General features: G+C 35.9%; 1 protein-coding gene across 1 annotated transcript in view; it reads left to right on the top strand.

The window, feature by feature from the left end:
- sorcs1 (sortilin-related VPS10 domain containing receptor 1) overlaps positions 1-19,777 on the top strand; it is a 246,243-nt gene that overhangs the window by 208,658 nt on the left and 17,808 nt on the right. The window contains exons 12-19 of the mRNA XM_067402693.1: positions 214-290; positions 6,093-6,184; positions 6,461-6,568; positions 7,234-7,351; positions 9,842-9,975; positions 12,864-12,977; positions 15,490-15,661; positions 17,974-18,160. Coding sequence (XP_067258794.1) covers positions 214-290; positions 6,093-6,184; positions 6,461-6,568; positions 7,234-7,351; positions 9,842-9,975; positions 12,864-12,977; positions 15,490-15,661; positions 17,974-18,160 — 1,002 coding nt within the window. The remainder of the gene's footprint in view (positions 1-213; positions 291-6,092; positions 6,185-6,460; positions 6,569-7,233; positions 7,352-9,841; positions 9,976-12,863; positions 12,978-15,489; positions 15,662-17,973; positions 18,161-19,777) is intronic.

Below are 19,777 nucleotides of genomic sequence, written 5' to 3'. Positions count from 1 at the left end.
GATGCATTTTCTGCTGTAAGAATCCATCTATCTATCTATAGTTTTGACAAAATCCATAAAGCACTTGCAAAGTTTTGGAATGAAGTATATATGACTTTTGTGTTGCAAAAGAGGCACAATCTATTCAATCTTCATATTCATATAGCTTTAGTTATCTACTCTCTATCTGCTTCGGTAAGCATGACTGTAATTGTTCTGCTCTTCTTTCTATAGGTTCAATTGGCGCAGAGTTATCAAGCAGCAACGTTAGCATGTTCATCACATCCGACGCTGGAAACACGTGGCGGCAGGTGACTCAGACCGTGGGGTGTTCAGCCAGATGGGGGTGGGCAGTAATTTCAGCACTGATGCATATCTATGAGCGGATAAATCCACGTGCCATATTTCAGAGCCGATAATCAAATGACACCTTCAGAGAAAACTAAATTCAATGACATGTATGATACCCGTGGGTGCATGTTTGATGATGCGATTTAAATTTATGGGGCCAGCTGTCTAATTAAAAATGGAGAGCTCAAATAATTAAGAGAAAATTGATGTGGCAAAAAAGTTAAAGCACGCAGGGTAGGGCATGGGTTTGGTGTCATTTATCTTGTCAGTATGAATTACAAACACTGGGATTTGAGAAATAGCATCATTTCAAGGACAGCAGACCTGTGGTTGCCAGCTTTCATCTAATCAAATTGAAAGCCCTCCCAAGAAGAGTAAAGGAGATGAAATATTGTCATAACTCAGCCAATCTGACATTATGAAAGAAAATAACATGGGAACATATGTAACCATGAGACACAAGTTTTACATTAATGGCTCTAAACCAGCGGACTCACAATGATTTTATAAATACGTAGTCCTTATATGTTATAGATTTATGTTGATCAGGGCAACTGGGGTCAGCTCGGTTATAATGACTAGTGTGGTTTGTAGCTTGGTTGTTCCAACTTTTCCAGTGAATTCAATGCCAAAGGAAAACAAAGCAAACCCCACACAGTATCCTGCTAACATAAACACTAGCCTCGCAATCATTAGCCTGTGAAGTACTTAAGCCAATCAGATGATGTTTTTCTTCACTTAAACGGACTTGCGTATGCTAAATGCTTGAAGCCCCGAGGCCTAAACTCAACGGGAATTCATATCAGCAAGAATTCACAGCACATACAGTGAAGTTATCGCTGCTCTGGGGCAAACAAATGGAAATCACTAATGAGGACCTCAATTTTCGGTTCAACTCTGCAGTAGGTCAACCTAGCATCTGGCTGGATTTTTTGCTCTCTAAGGCAATTACTTATTTTGTACATGTTTGCAACCACTAGCAGTTTTGTAATGTGACTGGAGGGGGTCATTTGTTTTAGGCAATTTCTGAGCTCTGTAAAAAAAAAAAAATAAGTAAATAAATGCATGTGCATGTGTTGTAGCCTAAGGACTTTAATAAAGTGTATATACTGATTATTTACACAACGACAAGAAGATTAAAAAGTGAAAGTGACATGTAGCCAAGTATGGTGTCCCATACTCTGTGTTTGTGCCTCCAAGTGCACACACACATCAGTGAGTTTTAAACACACACCATGAACACACACCCAGAGCAGTGGGCAGAAATTTTTTATTATCAATTACCAGTTCATGTAATTTTATCAAACAGGACAGAATGCTTTTAATGAGAAAAAAAACAACTAATAACATAAAATATCATTGATTAATCAGATTGCTAATACCAAAGTCCCTTTAAGACAAGTCATTTCACTCGGCGGCCATCTTTGAAATGCCTCTCGGGCATCCTGGGCATCATGCAATCTCTTTGAATGGGGAAACATCAAATTCTCCAAAACTGTTCGCCAACCTTACGATTAAATTTCATATTTGAAATCACCAATGAAATCTAACAAAAACAACCGGCTCATAAATTTAGTTTCTAAACGCTCGAATCATGACAAAAAAACTGTATTTTTCAGGCTGGCTCAAGCAAATGCGCATGCGCAGACCTAAATGCGCATCTCTTCGGAGGCGCGCGTCTGAATGTTTCTATAGAAACCTGTGATTCTAACGGCCACTGAAGTGACGCGATGACTTTACCAGTCTTATTTAGAAGGCGGGACTTATTCCACCATACTGCGCGTTACACTTTCTCCCATTCAAAACAATACGAGTGACACACTGTAAAATGTTTATTGTCAAATTAACAGTAACTTACTGGCAACAATTATCCAGTAGTTGCTGTATTTAATACAACAGTAAAATTACCGCAAAAATGACTACAGTAGTTTTAATCATACTGTAAAGTAAAGTACATCATTATGCTGTACTTTATTTTAATTTTGTAATTTTTATTTATTTTAAGTTAACTGTTATATATTGAATAACACAAATAATTGCTTGAGATCAACTTTATTTAGGTTTCATCTTTTACATTTCTGAACTTCAATACAGAAATTTACCAGCATATTAACAAAATACAATTAAATTCATACCACTAAAATCACATTAACACATTGTGCCAGTGGAAAATAAAGTTTGAACAGTTAAAGTACTTAATTAGTAGCAGTATACAACAATAACCAGTAAATACATATCATCTTACATCTTAAAACCACATGCCATAAAGAAAATGGTCTTCTTTATTGCGACGACTCTCCCTCCGTCTCACGATGGTTCAGCCCGTCTGCCAGCGCCGCTGCAGGAAAAAAATGCTGTCAGCACAGCTTAACTGGGAAATGAGTGCCAGCACCAAAAGTATTTATACCTTGAAGTTGCAAACAACATTTGTACAAAACAAAAAAAAGTGATTACATGCGTTTTAAAGTTGACCTACCATTTTCACGAATGTTTTTCGTCTTCACAACGACTCTTCCCGCCTGTCTCACGTTAGTTCAGCCGGTCTCTGCCAGCGCCGCTGCGGGAGGAAAGAGCTATTAGTGCGGCTTGACAGGGAAATGAGCACCCGCTTTGATGTTCTCATGGATATTTATAAACTAAAACATATTTATACCTTGCAAACATTATTGGTACAAAACAAAAAAGGCGATTACATGCGTTTTAAAACTGACCTACCAATTTCAGGTAGTAGGCTTTTTGTCTTCACAATGGCTCTTCCCGCCTGTCTCGCGATGGTCCAGCTGCCAGCGCCGCTGCGTGATGAAAATTCCGCTTAAATGGGAAATGCTCACCCGGTCCGATGTTCATACATATATGTATTAACTCAAACGTATTTATACTTTGCAAATAACATTTGTATAAAACAGATAAGGCAATTACATGTGTTTTAAAGTATACCCACCTACCAATTTCACGTAGGCTACTCCGTCCTCGGACTTTAATCTTCACCATGCTGCAGGAGGAAAATGCCAGAAAATGAACGCTTAGTCGTGTATTTTTATGGAAATGTATTAACTAAACCGTACCTTTATATCTAACATCAGAATAAAACAAAGTGAAAAAAGAGAAAAGTTAACCTACCATACTGTTGTGGGCTTTCATCATGATGAGTCTGTCATGCGTGAGGATGTGTGTGGTTGTTTTTCGCGGTCATTTAGTAGCCTACTGTATTTAGATATACAGTAGGCTAATATTTTCCCAGAATGCATTGAAAATCTACAGTAACATACTGTACACAGCTTATACAGTTGGAAACTGTTAAGAATACAGTAACAAGCTGTGAAAATGACAAAATCTAGAGTAATATGCTGTACTCAGATTCTACAGTAGGGAACTGTTGAGAACACAGTATAATACTGTGAAAACAACGGAAATCGTTTACAGTGCATGTCTTGTGTTATTCTATAGTCTTTGCTAATACTCACTGATGTGTGTGCTTTTGTTTTCAATCTAAAATTATGTCACTTCCTGGAGAAACTGGCTTTTGTTATTTAAAGAAAAAAAAATAACAGAATGGAACGATATTAAGGACACAGTAAAAAACAATAAATTCATTATACCAGTTAAAAAAATATTCCCAAAAAAATGTTTTGTGCATGTGTGTGTGCGTGCATATGTGTGTGTATTTTTTGTGATTTATTGAGGACACAAATTTGTATAATGACATGGGTATTACACTGATATTATGACGTAAACATGAAATATGAGTCCTCGTATTTAAAATAGCTTTAAAAACATACTAAACAATGTTCTGTCAGGACCACTATCATCAAATATGATTGATAATTGCATAGAGTTTGTATTGGCGGTATGGCTGCGCATCCATGCAGCCTAGCATGGATAAGAGCAGGGAGAGCAGCAATAACCACCCCCCTTAGGGTAAACATAACAGGACCAACATATGCAGATATAATTAATGTCTATCATTTAACATGTACACATACTTCAAGAATTAGTCTGATTCAGGGGAATAATAAGGCCAATCCTGACTGAAGAGAGGAGGAGCTGGGGATGGAGGAGGGTAATTAGCTCCTGAGAAATGCAATAGCTGCTGATAATACCAAAGTCCCTTTAAGACAAGTCATTTCACTCGGCAGCCATCTTTGAAATGCCTCTCGGGCATCCTGGGCATCCATGCAGCTCCAATCTTTTTGAATGGGGAAACATCAAATTCTCCAAAGCTGTTTGCAAAGCTTTCGATTAAATTTCATATTTTAAATCACCAATGAATTCTGACAACAACTGTCTCATCATTTTATTTTTTTTTTCCAAACGCTCGAATCATGACAAAAAAACTGTATTTTTTAGGCTGGATCAAGCTAATGCGCATGCGCAGACCTAAATGCGCGTCTCTTGTGCCTCATTTGGGAGGCGCGCGTCTGACTGTTTCTTTAGAAACTAGTGCTTCTAACGGCCGCTGCATTGACGCGATGACTTTACCAGGTGGCGATTGGCTCTTATTTTGAAGGCGGGACTTATTCCGCCATATTGCATGTTACACTTTCTCCCATTCAAAACAATACGAGTGTCACGTCTTGTGTTATTCTATAGTCTTTGATAATACTGAGAAGCTTATATGAATGCTGTGATAGGTGTCGTATTCCTATAGGTAGACGTAAGTCACCTGGGAGTCAGCTGATGCTAGCTTGACTGACGTGACCTGCCAGAACTGATACTAACGCTGGATTTTTATTAAAAATTTAAAAATGCAGAATGTTTTCTGTGATGGGTAGGTTTAGGGTTAGGGGTAGTGAAGGGGAATAGAATGTACAGTTTGTACAGTATAAAAACCATTACGCTTATGTAATGTCCTCACTTTGATAGCAAAACCAACCTGTGTGTGTGTACTTTAAATGTTAGAGAAATTAGTGAAAATTAATTACAGAAAGGAAAAAACATGAAGAAACGCCTGGAATATTTTTTAAAGTTAACTTATTATGCAAAATTCACTTTTATAAGGTGTTTGAACACCGATGTGTGTCCACAGTGTGTGAGAACAACCAGCCTATAATGGTAAAAATCCAATCACTCATGTTTTTATAATTCCCATAAATTAAACGCAGTCTCTTCAAACAAGATGATTCCGATTCATGCCCCGCCCACAGCTGGTGACGATCTGCCCTATTAGCATAGACACAGCCTTGAGTGAGTCCGCCATTTCTGTATCCTCGCTGTAACAGCTGGAGTTGTACAATGTGTGTGGCAAAAAGGCATTACAAATGTTGTGTTTTGGAATATACCAATGCACATAAGAGTCTCCATAGACTCCTGACTCACTGAGGACATCATGGTTAAATTTCATTTTTTCAAAGGAAATGTCCAAAAGAAAACCAGTAGGCGGCGCTAATCATTTTGTGCCAGACTGCTTTGCAAATAAGGGTCATTTCAACGACTCAGGTTCGAACATATAAGGCTGAACGCCACTACTGACAGTTTCTGACATTTTCAGTGTGTGAGATTGTCCTGTTTTGTTGTTGTGGGTGTTCTGGAAATACCGGTGTGCAGGAGCATGAGCTCCTGAAGCTTTGCCCTCTTCTTGAAAGGGGACAGGGAGGACCAGTTTATTTGCATTTAAAGGGACACACACAAAAACAGCGTATTTTTGCACACCCCCCTAAAAGTGGGAATTTTAACATGCTATAAAAAATGATCTGTGGGGTATTTTGAGCTAAAACTTCACATACACACACATTTAACAGTTAAACTCTCTATGTCTGTTGCAGATATTTGATGAAGAGTACAGTGTTCTGTATCTGGACCAAGGCGGAGCTTTAGTAGCTATTAGACATACCCCTCTTCCCATCAGGCACCTCTGGTAATCCCATGCCAATATCTTTATTAATATTTCATGCATATGTTCATAAAAGATGAGTCAATGCATTCGCACCGAGCTGACTCACATAATCACGGAAAGTGTGAACATTCTCATTAAACCCAGTAGACTGTGTAATACTTTTGTCTAGTAATCTAGATTAAATGTCGGAAAGGTGCAGTAAAGTTCTGTTTGAATTATTTGCCAGCTGTGTGTGGAAATGCAATCTTTTCTAAACTGTATCGTAGTTTAAGGTGTGTGCTGCTGATTTCTATGCAGGTTGAGCTTTGATGAGGGGAGAGTGTGGAACAAATACAGTTTCACTTCATCACCCCTGTTCGTGGACGGAGTCTTGGGCGAACCAGGCGAGGAGACGCTCATTATGACGTACGTATGATGAATTTTCAATAGTAATACATGTTGAATGATCTGGAATGTGAAAATGGTGCTTGATAAAATATAGTTTGCGTTGAACACAGTAAACCCTGATAAATTGGATGTTTACTCAAAGAATTTGAGTTATTTTAAACTTTCTCAAAATGACCTATTTTACTTCCATAAGAATAGATCGTAAGTGTGGAAAAAATGAAATGCTTGATGCTTGGTGATAAAAATAAAGCAACGATAAACCAAGGGATTTTTTTTTTATACCTTCCAGTAACAAATCACCTATTTTAAAAGGAAAATCATTAAAACCATCATGCCAGTTCTGATTTTACATCATAATCCTCTGAATCCAGCTCAACCTATTTTGAGAAGTATTTCATGAAGTTTTCTTTTGTAGGATATTCCTAGATACTTTCTCCTGTCTTTCTGACAGGCCCTAAAAGTGTCACAGCATTCTTGAGTGTCAGACTTTCTCAATATGAGTTTCAGACTTTTAGTTGACAGTTTGACTCGGTTTCCACTGATGTGGTTTGACTTGGATAACATTGCTAAGCATTTACTCTGCCTGTCCGCTCTACATCGTTCTAATCATTAGAGTCACAGCGGTCTCGATATGCCACTGCTCGCCAGACATACAGTGGCTGATGTTATGCCTTTGTTTGCAGGATCTTCGGTCACGTCAGTCACCGCTCAGAATGGCAGCTGGTAAAGATAGACTTCAGGTCTATCTTTAACAGAAGATGCATAGAGTCTGACTATGTGCCATGGGATTTACATGACCAGGTGAGAAATCCTTTTATCATCTAGATCCCTAATCTGAATATTTGGTTACATCCTTGTTTTACAAATTATTGTACAGTATATCAGGGTTATTATCGTTAGGGGATTTTTGTCTCAGGCACCACCAACAAAAAAACTTTGTAGATTTGATTAAAGGTACAAAAAATAAAGAGGAAGAAGCTCCTTTGGTCTCCTTTGCGACCAAGCATGGCATCTAAATGAATCTTCCCATCTTAATGTCATTGATGTCCTCAACTCACATTCTATTCTGCATCTCAAGCAGTACAATTAAGGGATCCCAGTAAAGTTTTGATCAGTTAAGTTGATTGAATACCTTTCTGCTTTGTCATGTCTTTCCACCATAATAAACCCTCCATTGAGGCCTGATGCTATAGCTCGAACTAGAGAGAGTGTTTCAATGGCTTCTTGTTGTTTGGAACGTCTTATGAGATTCCTTTCTAACTGGCCCTGACATGGTTTCCCAGGGTTTGATGTCCAAACTATATTCGAACAGATAGAATAATATATATCCCAAAAGTCAAGCCAGAAGCGTCCTCTCACAGGAGAATAATAGATGTACGTTTATTAGTTGTTAGGGCATGGCAGTAGACTGGCCTACTTTAACCTGAAGCCTTGTGGTACTTTCTATTTCTGTGACAAACTCTGAGAAGCAGAAGTCGACAGAAGACAGAACACTGTCAAAAACCCAACTTTTGGGCTGTACACTACAGTAACATGATGAGAAGAGTTGAAGCCATTCATTGTCTGAGCCTATGCAGTCGACCACCCTGTGCTGTAGGGTTTTTTTTGCGCCACTCTGCACTCGTTAGTTTGATGAATATGAAAAAAAAAGACCATGACATGACCAGCAATGAACCGTGGTTGTAAAACAAAACTTTTTTATATTTAACTAGCACAAATATGAAAGCTTGTTTCCACCAGGGAATAAAAAGAGGACATGAAAAAAAGAATTGAAAAAGGTAATTGTGACTTTTTATTCCCCAATTCAGACTTTATAACTCGCAATTGGGAGTTTATCCCAATTTTATAACTTTATAACTCACAATTCTAAGAATAAAAGTCAGTATTGTGAGAAATAAAGTCAGAATTGCAACATTTTTCTCCCAATTGTGAGTTTATGTCTTGCAATTCTGACTTTATAACTTGCAAATGCAAGTTTATATTCCACAATTGAGTTTATATCTTACAATTCAGACATTATAACTTTCAGTTGCGAATTTATATCTCACAATTCTGCGGAAAATGGTCACAATTGCGAGAAATAATATCAGAATTGCTACATTTTTCTCAATTGCAAGTTTATATCTGACATTTCTGACTTCATAATTCGCAATTACAAGTTTATAGGCGAGGAGACGCTCATTATAATGTACGTATGATGAATTTTCAATAGTAATACATGTTGAATGATCTGGAATGTGAAAATGGTGCTTGATGAAATATACTTTGTGTTGAACACAGTAAACACTGATAAATTGGATGTTTACTCAAAGAATTTGAGTTATTTTAAACTTTCTCAAAATTACCCATTTTACTTCCATAAGAATAGATCGTAAGTGTGGAAAATATTTAAAAAATGAAATGCTCAGTGCATTGCTTGATGCTTGGTGATTTCACAATGAAGACATTTTTTTTCTCAGAGTTGCTAATTTATCTCACAATTCGGACTTTAGAACTTGAAATTGCAAGTTTATATCACAATTCTGTGAAAAAGGTCACAATTGTGAGAAATAAAGACAGAATTGTGACATTTTTCTTGCATTCGCGAGTTTATATCCCGCCTTTCTGACTTCATAACTCGCAATTGCTAGTTTATATCTCACGATTCTGTGAGGAAAAAGTCACATTTGTGAGAAAGTCAGAATAGCAACATGTTTCTCGTAATTGTGTATTTATATTCCACAATTTAGACCTTTTTTTCTTAGATATGTGAGATATAAATGTCTAAGAAAAAAAAAAAAATCAGAATTGTGAGACAAAAAGTTGCAATTATCTTTTATTATTTCGCAATTTTCACAATTATTATTATTTTTTTTATTCTGTGGCGGAAACAAGCTTCCATTCAAATCCAACGCCCAAATTAAAACTTTATTAGTTGGAGCACTAATTTGAAGGAAGCATATTAACAAAAAAAGAAAAAAAGAACTTTATTGCAAGATAGCTGTAATATGAGTGTACCCTGAAACCTTTCACGAAATGAACTCCGCAGAGTTTGGATGTAAGATATGAAATATGGAACAGTAGTACAATGAATGGAAACTTTTTCTCTCTCTTTCCTATTTTTTTTTCTCATCTTCATTCTACTAGTCTCTCTTTTTTCTAAATTCAGGGTGATACACATGCTTCATTGTTATGAATTATTCATGTGAGAACTGAATGAGAATGCCATATGCCAACTTTATTGTAGAAAATATTTGTGTGTGTGGATGTGTAGGCATGTACTGTATGTATATGTTGAAATCCTCCTTGTAGGGTGAACGCTGCCTCATGGGAGTCAAAAGAGTCTATCGAAAGCTAAAGGCCATAGCAAGATGTGTTATGGGTAAAACCTACTCTGTCACGATGATTTCCGAACCATGTGACTGCACTGAGTCGGACTTTGAATGGTAAGCAAACAAATGTTTTTCTTCTAAGATTCAGGCTCTGTTCTAAAACATATTGAGCTGCTTTGCTGTCTAATGTGTGTAATTGAACCTGACTAATTTGGAACACTCTGCGTTTGGGGTCAGTAAAATGATAATAATAATAAAAATAATATTTTAATTCAACAAGGACACTTTAAACTGATCAAAAGAGACAGTAAAGACATTAAATGTTACAAAAGATTTCTATTTCAAATAAATTCTGTTCTTTTAAAAGAGAAAATTTTGATCAACTTAAATTTAGCATTGCAGTCAGTATTTTGTCAAGACTCATGAAAATCAGAATGAAGGAATAAAGTTGTGGCTAGTCCTCATTTGTTTAGCATTTGTTTTAGATTTTCTTGAAGAAGAGTTTTGCTCGAGCAAGTGGAAACTGGTCAAGGGACATGAAGACAGTGATAGATGGAGATATATGTTTAAAATACATAGTCCCTCAGTGGTACTGTTCTCCATCTGTCACCACCACCCTCTCTTCTGTAGGATTTCACGCCCCACGCTTTGTGACTTAAACCCTCCATTTCTATTCCTGACACTCCTCCCTCATCATGTAAATGTGGCCTCTCCCTTCATTTTCTCCAGAATGATCAAATTTATTAATGTCGCTGTTCTGGAAAGTTCCAAATTTGCAGGCCCCTCGAGGCCGCATGGAACAAAGTGTGAAAGTTGTTAATCAGGGAGTGAAACGCTGTGCGTTTACCAACAGAAGCTGGCTGCATCTGTGTAACTTGTCGTGGTAATTAGTGTAATTTGTTTTCTTGATTGGGGTGTTGAGTTGCATTGTAGGACAAACAACTTTGGCTTTTGTTTTCTGACGTTTAGGTCTAAAAATATAGAAAATGTAGGTGTTAATTAGTTTTGGATGCCAAGTATTTTTCTTCTGCTTAAAATTTTTTTATGACTTTGAAACAAACAAACATGTGTACATTTTATCTCTAGATTATTAGTTTTTAAATGTTGACATGAACGACATAATCTTGTGCTTTAAAGGATTAGTTCACTTTAAAATGAAAATTATCCCAAGCTTTACTCACCCTCAAGCCATCCAAAGTGTATATGACTTTACAATGGCAGTGAACAGGGATCATGAGTATGATCTGAAGAAAGTGCTTCCATCCATATCCATCCATCATAAACTTAATCCACACTGCTCCAGGGGGTAAATAAAGGCCTTCTGAAGTGAAGTGATGCCTTTGTATGAAAAAAGTAAACATATTTAACAAGTTATGAAGTTAAATATCTAGCTTCCGTGTTCAAGTTATGTCAAGATATTTATTAATATTTCTCAGATTGTGTTCATTAGAAGGAAGAAAGTCATATAAACCTAGGATGGCTTGATGGTGAGTAAAGCTTGGGGTAATTTTCATTTGAAAGTGAACTAAATCTTTAACTCCTGGCAATGAAATACTTTGAGTTGTCGAGAAATTAAAATGAAATGAAAATAAAGATTGAATCTTTAAAGGATTAGTTCATTTTCAAATAAAATTTTCCTGATAATTTATTCACCCCCATGTCATCCAAGATGTTCATGTCCTTCTTTCTTCAGTCAAAAAGAAATTAAGGTTTTTGATGAAAGCATTCCAGGATTATTCTCCTTATAGTGGACTTCAATGGACTTTAGACGGTTGAAGGTCAAAATTACAGTTTCAGTGCAGCTTCAAAGAACTTTAAACAATACCAGACGAGGAATAAGGGTCTTATCTAGCGAAACGATCAGTCATTTTCTTAAAACAATACAACTGTATTTGCTTTATAAACACAAATGATTGCCTTGCAAGTGGTTCCGCTTTCCGTATTCTTCAAAAAGCTTACGCTGTATGTCCTACGTCTTCCCTATTCTACTTAGGAAACGAACGCAGCGCCAGTTCCATTTTTTCCATAAGTAGAATAGGGAAAGTGTAGGACATACAGCGTAAGCTTTTTGAAGAGTACGAAAGTGCGTTTTTCCAAAATGACCTATCGTTTCACTAGATAAGACCCTTATTCCTCGACTGGTATCATTTAAAGCCATTTGAAGCTGCACTGAAACTGTAATTTTGACCTTCAACCGTTTGAGCTCCAGTGGAGTCCACTATAAGGAGAAAAATCCTGGAATGTTTTCATCAAAATCTTAATTTCTTTTTGACTGAAGAAAGAAGGACATGGATGACATGGGGGTGAATAAATTATCAGGAAAATTTTATTTGAATTTGAACTAATCCTTTAAAGCATGTAATGAACATTATTATCATGTTTAAAATGTCTAGTTATTTAAAATGTCTTTTCTTAGTCCATTTCAATAATTATAATGTAGGTAGGCCTACTACTTATTTTTTTTTTTTTTTTTTTTTATATATATATTATTCCTGACAGCTAATATAACTAGTTCCACATAATGGTGAGAAGTATTCAATCATATTAATCATAGCGAGGTGATTATGGCATTTTGACTTCTTGTATTAAATTCAATATTATGATTATGATTATGATTATGAAGTCTTTCTCATTATATACTATCTTTGAGCAAGAAATGGCAGGGAATTTTTTAATAGTCTTTGAGTTATGAAATACAAAATAATGTCCTCCAGTAATGATGAATGAGAGAAACGCCTTATTCAGCCAGTGGGATTTTAGCTTGACGGTTTGATATCTGAGTTAGGTTATAGGTTCAAGCTCTGCAATGAGCGATCCATGAATTATCACAACTGAGTCATAGTGATCAAAACACTTGAACTTGGGTTCCTTCAATGGATATTACAGTGCTAATTGTACTGCTAGTAATTTTGAATAAAAGTGTTTTAAAATTACTTATTGGTAATTTAGAAGTCAATGATCCTAGAAATTATTCTTACCATTGTTTACTTATTTATTTACAGTGATTATGGTTTCGAGAGAAGGACTGATGGGAAATGTACTCCAGCATTCTGGTTCCCCCCTTCCTCCATGTCCCGGACCTGTACTACAGAACACACATTCCTCAACAGCACTGGGTGAGATCTTGTGTGACTCATGCATCTCACCATTTAAAGTGATTTATACTGTTCATGCCGAACATGTTCCTGGATCAACAATGACTGGTTGATGGTAATGTTGTTCCAGGAATATGTCTGATTTGTTTTTATGTAATTTAATTTGAGCAGTTTTTCTAATCAGATGTCACTTGTGTTGTATCTAGGAGAATTAAAAATGATCAGTTGGGGGTTATTTATATTTACGTAATTTGATAGTTAAGATACAGTCAGCATGAAATGGAAGTTGTGATAGTCTTTTCTACTCTATTGTGACATATATCCGGGTGAAACGGCTTCTCAAAGGGGGTGGGGTGGGGGGGGGGGGTGTTATAGGGCAGGACTTGATTTTGTTCATGGGGAATTGATTGGATGGTTGTGGTTTGCTCTTGGTGGATCTCATGTGAGTGACAGGTTGCCCCGCCTCCACGTCAGTAAACACTTTATTTATTGAAGAGATGTCGCTGCAAGAGGGAGGAGTTATTATTATTATTATTTAATTAAAGATTTGATTATGAGGGCACATGAACATGGAAAAAAAAATGCAGAAAGATAATTTATAATGAGTACTGCAATATTCCATAAAAAAAAGAAATAAAAAAAAAAGTCCATTTTGATTTCATGGTGACTTAACATATTTATTTAATAAAGAAGAGGATTAGGGCCAAGCAATAATAAAAAAAAATAAAACCATCTCGAGATTAAAGTTGTTAAATTTCGAGAAAAAAGTCAAAATAAAATGTTGAGAATAAACTCATTAAATTACGAGAAAAAACTCGTTAAATTTCAAGAAAAAAGTCGAGATAAAATGTTGAGAATAAACTCGTTAAAACACAAGAAAAAACTCGTTTAATTTTGAGAAAAAAGTCGAGATAAAATGTTGAGAATAAAGTCATTAAATTATGAGAAAAAATTCGTTAAATTACAAGAACAAATTCGTTAAATTGAGAAAAATGTTGTTAAATTTAGAGAAAAAAAGTTGAGATAAAATATTGAGATTAAAGTCATTAAATTACGAGAACAAATTCGTTAAATTAACGACTTTTTTCTCGTAATTTAACAAGTTTATTCCCAACATTTTATTTAGACTTTTTTCTCAAAATTTAACAACTTTAATCTAGAGATGGTTTTATGTTTATATTATTTCTTGGCCCTAATCCTCTTCCGTAATTTAACCCTTTCACACGTAAGTTTAAAATTTCTAGCTGACCCCCCAAAGTGAGTTTTTTTTTAAGGCGACCATTATTTTAGAATGTATCACCTTATTATTTCCATTGCGACGCGTCATGCTTGTTACGTGACACACCATATGTATGACAGATGTATCACTTTTATTTCCTTTGACCTTTTTTTTTTTTCAAAATACTTTAACATTTTTAACATATTTCTAACATTTTAGCTTCCAATATATATATATATTTATAATATTTATATTCCAATTCTCAAATACATGCAAGTGAATGTGTTTTGTCGTTTAAAACCCTTTATAATGTTAATTGATATATAATGTGCGATGGGTGTATGTGGCCAGTGAGTGGGCGAAGAATAGAGTAAACTTTATAGCTACCTACACAATGTGTATCTGATATAAATAAAACGTGTCATCCATTTATATTTTAAAGGATTACTATTGCCGCTTGTATTTTACAAACTATACATGTATTGTTCTGCTAGTGTATTTAAATGTCTGAAACCTAAAATAAACATCATGTGGTTGAAAACACTGAATAGTTGTGATATATGACAAGAGCTGAGCACATACGTCTCTGTTGCACAATCGCTCCAGCGGCCTCGTTCAGCTCCCACAACACTTGGTCCTGCTCTGCTTCATACTACAGTAATGTTAATAATCGCTTCCATGAACATGATTTCTTCCCGAGTCCTATCCCTATTCTTTTGTACCGGCCACTGAGGTGGAGACCACATGTCCCAAGATTGCGCACTCAACCTTGGTGTCATCAAGCTATGCCTTTGTTTTGAATAGGCCTCTAGCGACCTCTAGTGGACAGAAATCCTACATACTGCACCTTTAACCGGCATATTGGGGACATCTTTATTTCTTCATTTGATTTTTTTTTTGGGGGGGGGTGTGTAAAAAATAAAGTAAACTTTTTTTTCCCCCTCTTCTTTTTGCATTTTAAAAATGCAGAACGTTTTCTGTTAGGGGGTTAAGGATTAAGATGTGGGTTAGGGTTAGATTATAGTATTTATAACTAGCTCAGCATAAAAACAACAGAAGTCTATGCAATGTCCCCATTTAGATAGCTAAGAAAACATATGTTCATGTGTGTGTGTGAGAGAGAGAGACAGAGAGAGATTTTCAATTAAAATATCCACCATCTGTATTCTCAAATGATTTTGATGTGTGACTCATTAGACATATTGTGTATGTTTTCACTGATACAGATAAGCACACTAATTTTAGTGCTGTCAACGGATCATTTTGAGAATGGGTTTTAATGTGAATGTGTTTTATGCATCTGCATGTGTGCAGGTACAGAAAGGTGGTGTCTAACAACTGCACCGGTGGGGTGATTGAGCAGTACACGGCTCGTAGGCAGCTGTGCCCTAGCCAGGCCCCTCGCGGCCTCCACTTAGTGACCAGCGAAGGGAAGCTAACGGCATCTCTGGCCAACAACGTCACCTTCCTCGTGTTCCTTGAGGAGGTACAGACAGATTCAGTCTTCCCTGCACTGCTTTTCAGCAACATTACTTCAGTCTTCAGTATTACATGATCTTTCAGTCTAATTGGCTGCTCAAGAAATATTTTAAAACATGTTGAAAACTGTCACATTGATGCATTTACACAACAACGATGTACTAAAAATGGAAAACTAAACTACAAAAATGCAAATTTGTGAAAACAGTGATGTGATGCTCATTAGTATTATGTGTTCAGTCTACAGGCGCATAGTTTTTCTTTACAAAGTGACATCGCCAACTACTGGCCTGGCATTTATAATACAGCGTTTTCGACTAAATCCACGTGAATCCACGTCTTGTGTTAAAATTAAGTTGGAATTCTATGGCTCTTTTTTTATTCAAAAGACTTTTTCACGTTCATTCTGCATCACCCAACTCTCTTGGATATTTACTATACGCAAACCCCTGACAAAAATAGGAAACCATGATAAATTTTTCAGGATTCTTTGATAAATAGAAAGTTTAGAAGAACAGCATTTTAATACTATTTGAAATAGAAATCTTTTGTAATATTGTAAATGTATTCACTGTCACTTTTGATCAGTTTAAATGCCCTTTTTTTTTTTTTTTTTTTTACTGGCCCTAAACTTTTGAACGGTAGTGTATTTACTCCAATTAAACCATTTAACTCTTTCCCCGCCAAACACAGAATTTTCCGGTTTCCATGTTTTCACTGTTATACACACGGGTGCTATTACACATCTTCTGAACGAGTACAGAATCTCCTGAATGAAAACACAGATGAGGGAGACGCAGAAACGAGTGATCTCATACAGCATGTAAGCATGCATATGAAAAATAATGCGATCATCAACAATAAACAGCATTTAAATGAAAACTGCCTAATGTTACCGAGGGAAATGCTAATCCAGGAAATGGTATAGGACTGTGAAGCTTTGGGGGTGTTGATGGATGTGATCTACTGCATCTATGGTCTGATAATCGTACTGAATATGATCCAGATGTTACGGAAGAGGATTAGGGCCAAGCAATAATAAAAAAATAAAACCATCTCGAGATTAAAGTTGTTAGATTTCAAGAAAAAACTCGTAAAATTTCGAGAAATGTCAAGATAAAATGTTGAGAATAAATTCATTAAATTACGAGAAAAAACTTGTTAAATTACAAAATTTTTAATTTGACGACTTTTTTCTCGTAATTTAATGACTTTATTCTCATAATTTAAAGACTTTATTCATAACATTTTATCTAGACTTTTTTCTCGAAATTCAACGTCATTTTTCTCATAATTTAACGAATTTGTTCTCATAATTTAACGACTTTTTTCTCGTAATTTAAAGACTTTATTCTCAACATTTTTTCTCGACTTTTTTCTCGTAATTTAACAAGTTTATTCTCAACATTTTATCTAGACTTTTTTCTTGACATTTAACACGTTTTTTCTCGAAATTGAACAACTTTAATCTCGAAATGGTTTTATTTCTTTATTATTGCTTGGCCCTAATCCTCTTCCGTAAGATGTAGTGTTTGATAAAAATGCATTTGCAAATTTTGCAAATTTTTTGTTTAAATCCCCGTTTACACTAGTGCTTTTTTGTCTACACTACACGACCGAAAACGCATGTCACATGACCGGTCATGCACACTGGGCATGCGCGTTCAAGCATTTTCGAAAGTCTCTGTTTTCGAGGTTCGAAAACACCGGCGTAGTGTAAACGACAGGGGTAACCATAGCAAAACTTGTGTTTTAAAAAAAATGCACTAGTGTAAAATGGGGCCTAAAAGTAGAGGCTCTTTTCTTTTGTATTTTGTATTGATATATTGCATGTTCAGATATTCATACAACAAAATATTCTGGGGGCAATGAACATTTTTTGGCTGGCAATTTTTTTTTCAAAAACGCTGGTGGGGAATTGACTTGTGAGGTTACATTGAATCTACTGAAACTACTGCTAACTCCCAAAGAACAGAGATAACCCTCATCCTCGCTATAAACTGGGCATTTTAAGATTTTGAGAGCTCCTTAGAGAGCGTTTTGCCTGCACAAGAGCAATGTTTTCCCATGGCAGATCTCCGCTCTGGGCAGACAAGATGCTCTCCAAAGCAGATGAACTGACAGCTGAATGAATCGTAGACAGAGCTTTGGCAGTATCGTAGTCAGAAACAGTCAGAAAAAAAAAAAAAAATCTTCGATATTACAGAAAGTACTCTAACTAAAGAACATTTGTTGAGATTCACCAGCTCGACCAGCCTTTTTTTTTTTTTTTTCAGGCAGATTCAATGATGTTTCATGTTATTACCTTTTTTTCCCCAGGGTGATGGATCGAAAACCAGCATCACGGTGGATTTCGGCGACGGAAACGCCTTCACCTACTCCAACGTGAGCTCTATCGAAGATGGCATTAAACACATCTACAAGAATGTGGGAATCTACCGAGTGTCAGCCACGGCGGAGAACAGTCTGGGCTCTGAAACTGTGCTCCTCTTCCTACACATTACATGTAAGCCAAGACGTGAGAGGGCGAGTAACAATATGCATAATACAGACAGCCATATCGTTTTCTACTTTTATATCCCTAATGTATTTTAAAGACCTACTAGGTCTGAGCAACTCATTTATGCTTTATTGACCAGAAAAATCTAATTTGGTCTTGGTCGTATTGCACTCCACATTAAGTGATCTAGATTTCAAGCTCATAGTCTCTAACTGGACCACCAGATTGAAATCATCCCTCTGTAATTGCCGACAGACACTTCAGTTTACGATGAAGGTCCATAGGACGCGAAATATCATGCAGGTCTGATGAACTTTACTTAGTGTAACTTTTACAATTAGCAGCTGTAAAACTGTAAAATTTCATTTTAAAACTAAAAACTTCATTCTTTTCAGTATGACAGATATACTTTTACACAATACAATATTGTATAGGCTACAGTGTCACTTCTGAGGAAGAACTAGTCAATGGATTTGTTTCGTTCTGAATCTCGGTGGAAGTATTAGGTCAGCTGGGTACTTTTCACCTGTTTTTTGAATAGGGAAGTATTCGATTTCGGATGCACTGACAGTGTGCCTAGTTTAGTCTGATTCCCTAACAATTGACTCTAATAAGTCGATTCTGTTTAGTGAATCAAAAACATACATCACAATCTGCATAGTCCGATTCCCAAATAAATCTCTAGTCAGTTTTTTTCAATAAATTAAAGCCATACAGCTCAGACAGTGTAGTCTGATTTCCAAACAAATGACTCTTATATATGATTGTTTTTAAGTGAATCAAACAGCCTGCAATTTACTGATATGTTGTAATTAAAGCTGAGACTTCATATGACATGCTTAGTACACATTATGAGTAGTAATTCATTAAAAAAAAAAATTAAAAAAAATGAATGGTTACACTTTATTTCGATAGTCCACTATACACATTCTTCTAACTATAAGTAACTTTGCAACTACATGTTAACCAACTTTCATTAATTTGCAACTACACATAAACTAACTCTCATTAGAGTATTAGTAGGATGTTAGGGTTAGCGTTAGTAGAAAAAGTTGACATGTTTTTGCAAAGTTACTTCTAGTCAGTAGAATGTCTGTTGGGGGAGCATCAATATAAAGTGTTAGCAGATATTAAGTAGACAATCTACTAATACTTTAATGACCAGTAGTTGACGTAGTTGCAAAGTTACTATAGTTAGTAGAATGTCTAAAGTGGACTGTCAAAATAAAGTGTTACCGAATTAATTAATTGTTACCACATTTTAGCTTGTTTAATATTTTTTGTTTAATAAATAGTGCATATAAAATGCTTAAGTGAGTGGGCCTCTATAATATATAGTTTAGACCATTATTGAACTACATTTATGCTGCCTCTAAAAGGTTTGAAGAGTCGTTAAAAAGCGTCAGTTTCAGATGTACTTGCTCCTTAATGTTTTGAAGAAGGAAAAAAATGTGGATGGTCATTTCACATGTTGGTCAAATGGCCTCTTCCTGTCTGTGTGGGTGGTTCTTGGCCAGAATATGGATTAGACTTCATGCCAGTAATCGAACAGACTACTCTATCCTCTTATGTAACAAAGTCTTGTACTAATGTTGGATGACGTTATTTTAACACATTCTAAGA

This window comes from Chanodichthys erythropterus, chromosome 12 (assembly GCF_024489055.1).
Source record: "Chanodichthys erythropterus isolate Z2021 chromosome 12, ASM2448905v1, whole genome shotgun sequence".
NCBI lineage: Eukaryota > Metazoa > Chordata > Actinopteri > Cypriniformes > Xenocyprididae > Chanodichthys > Chanodichthys erythropterus.
Note: the sequence above shows the minus strand (reverse complement) of the source record. Positions and strands in the feature narration are given on the sequence as shown.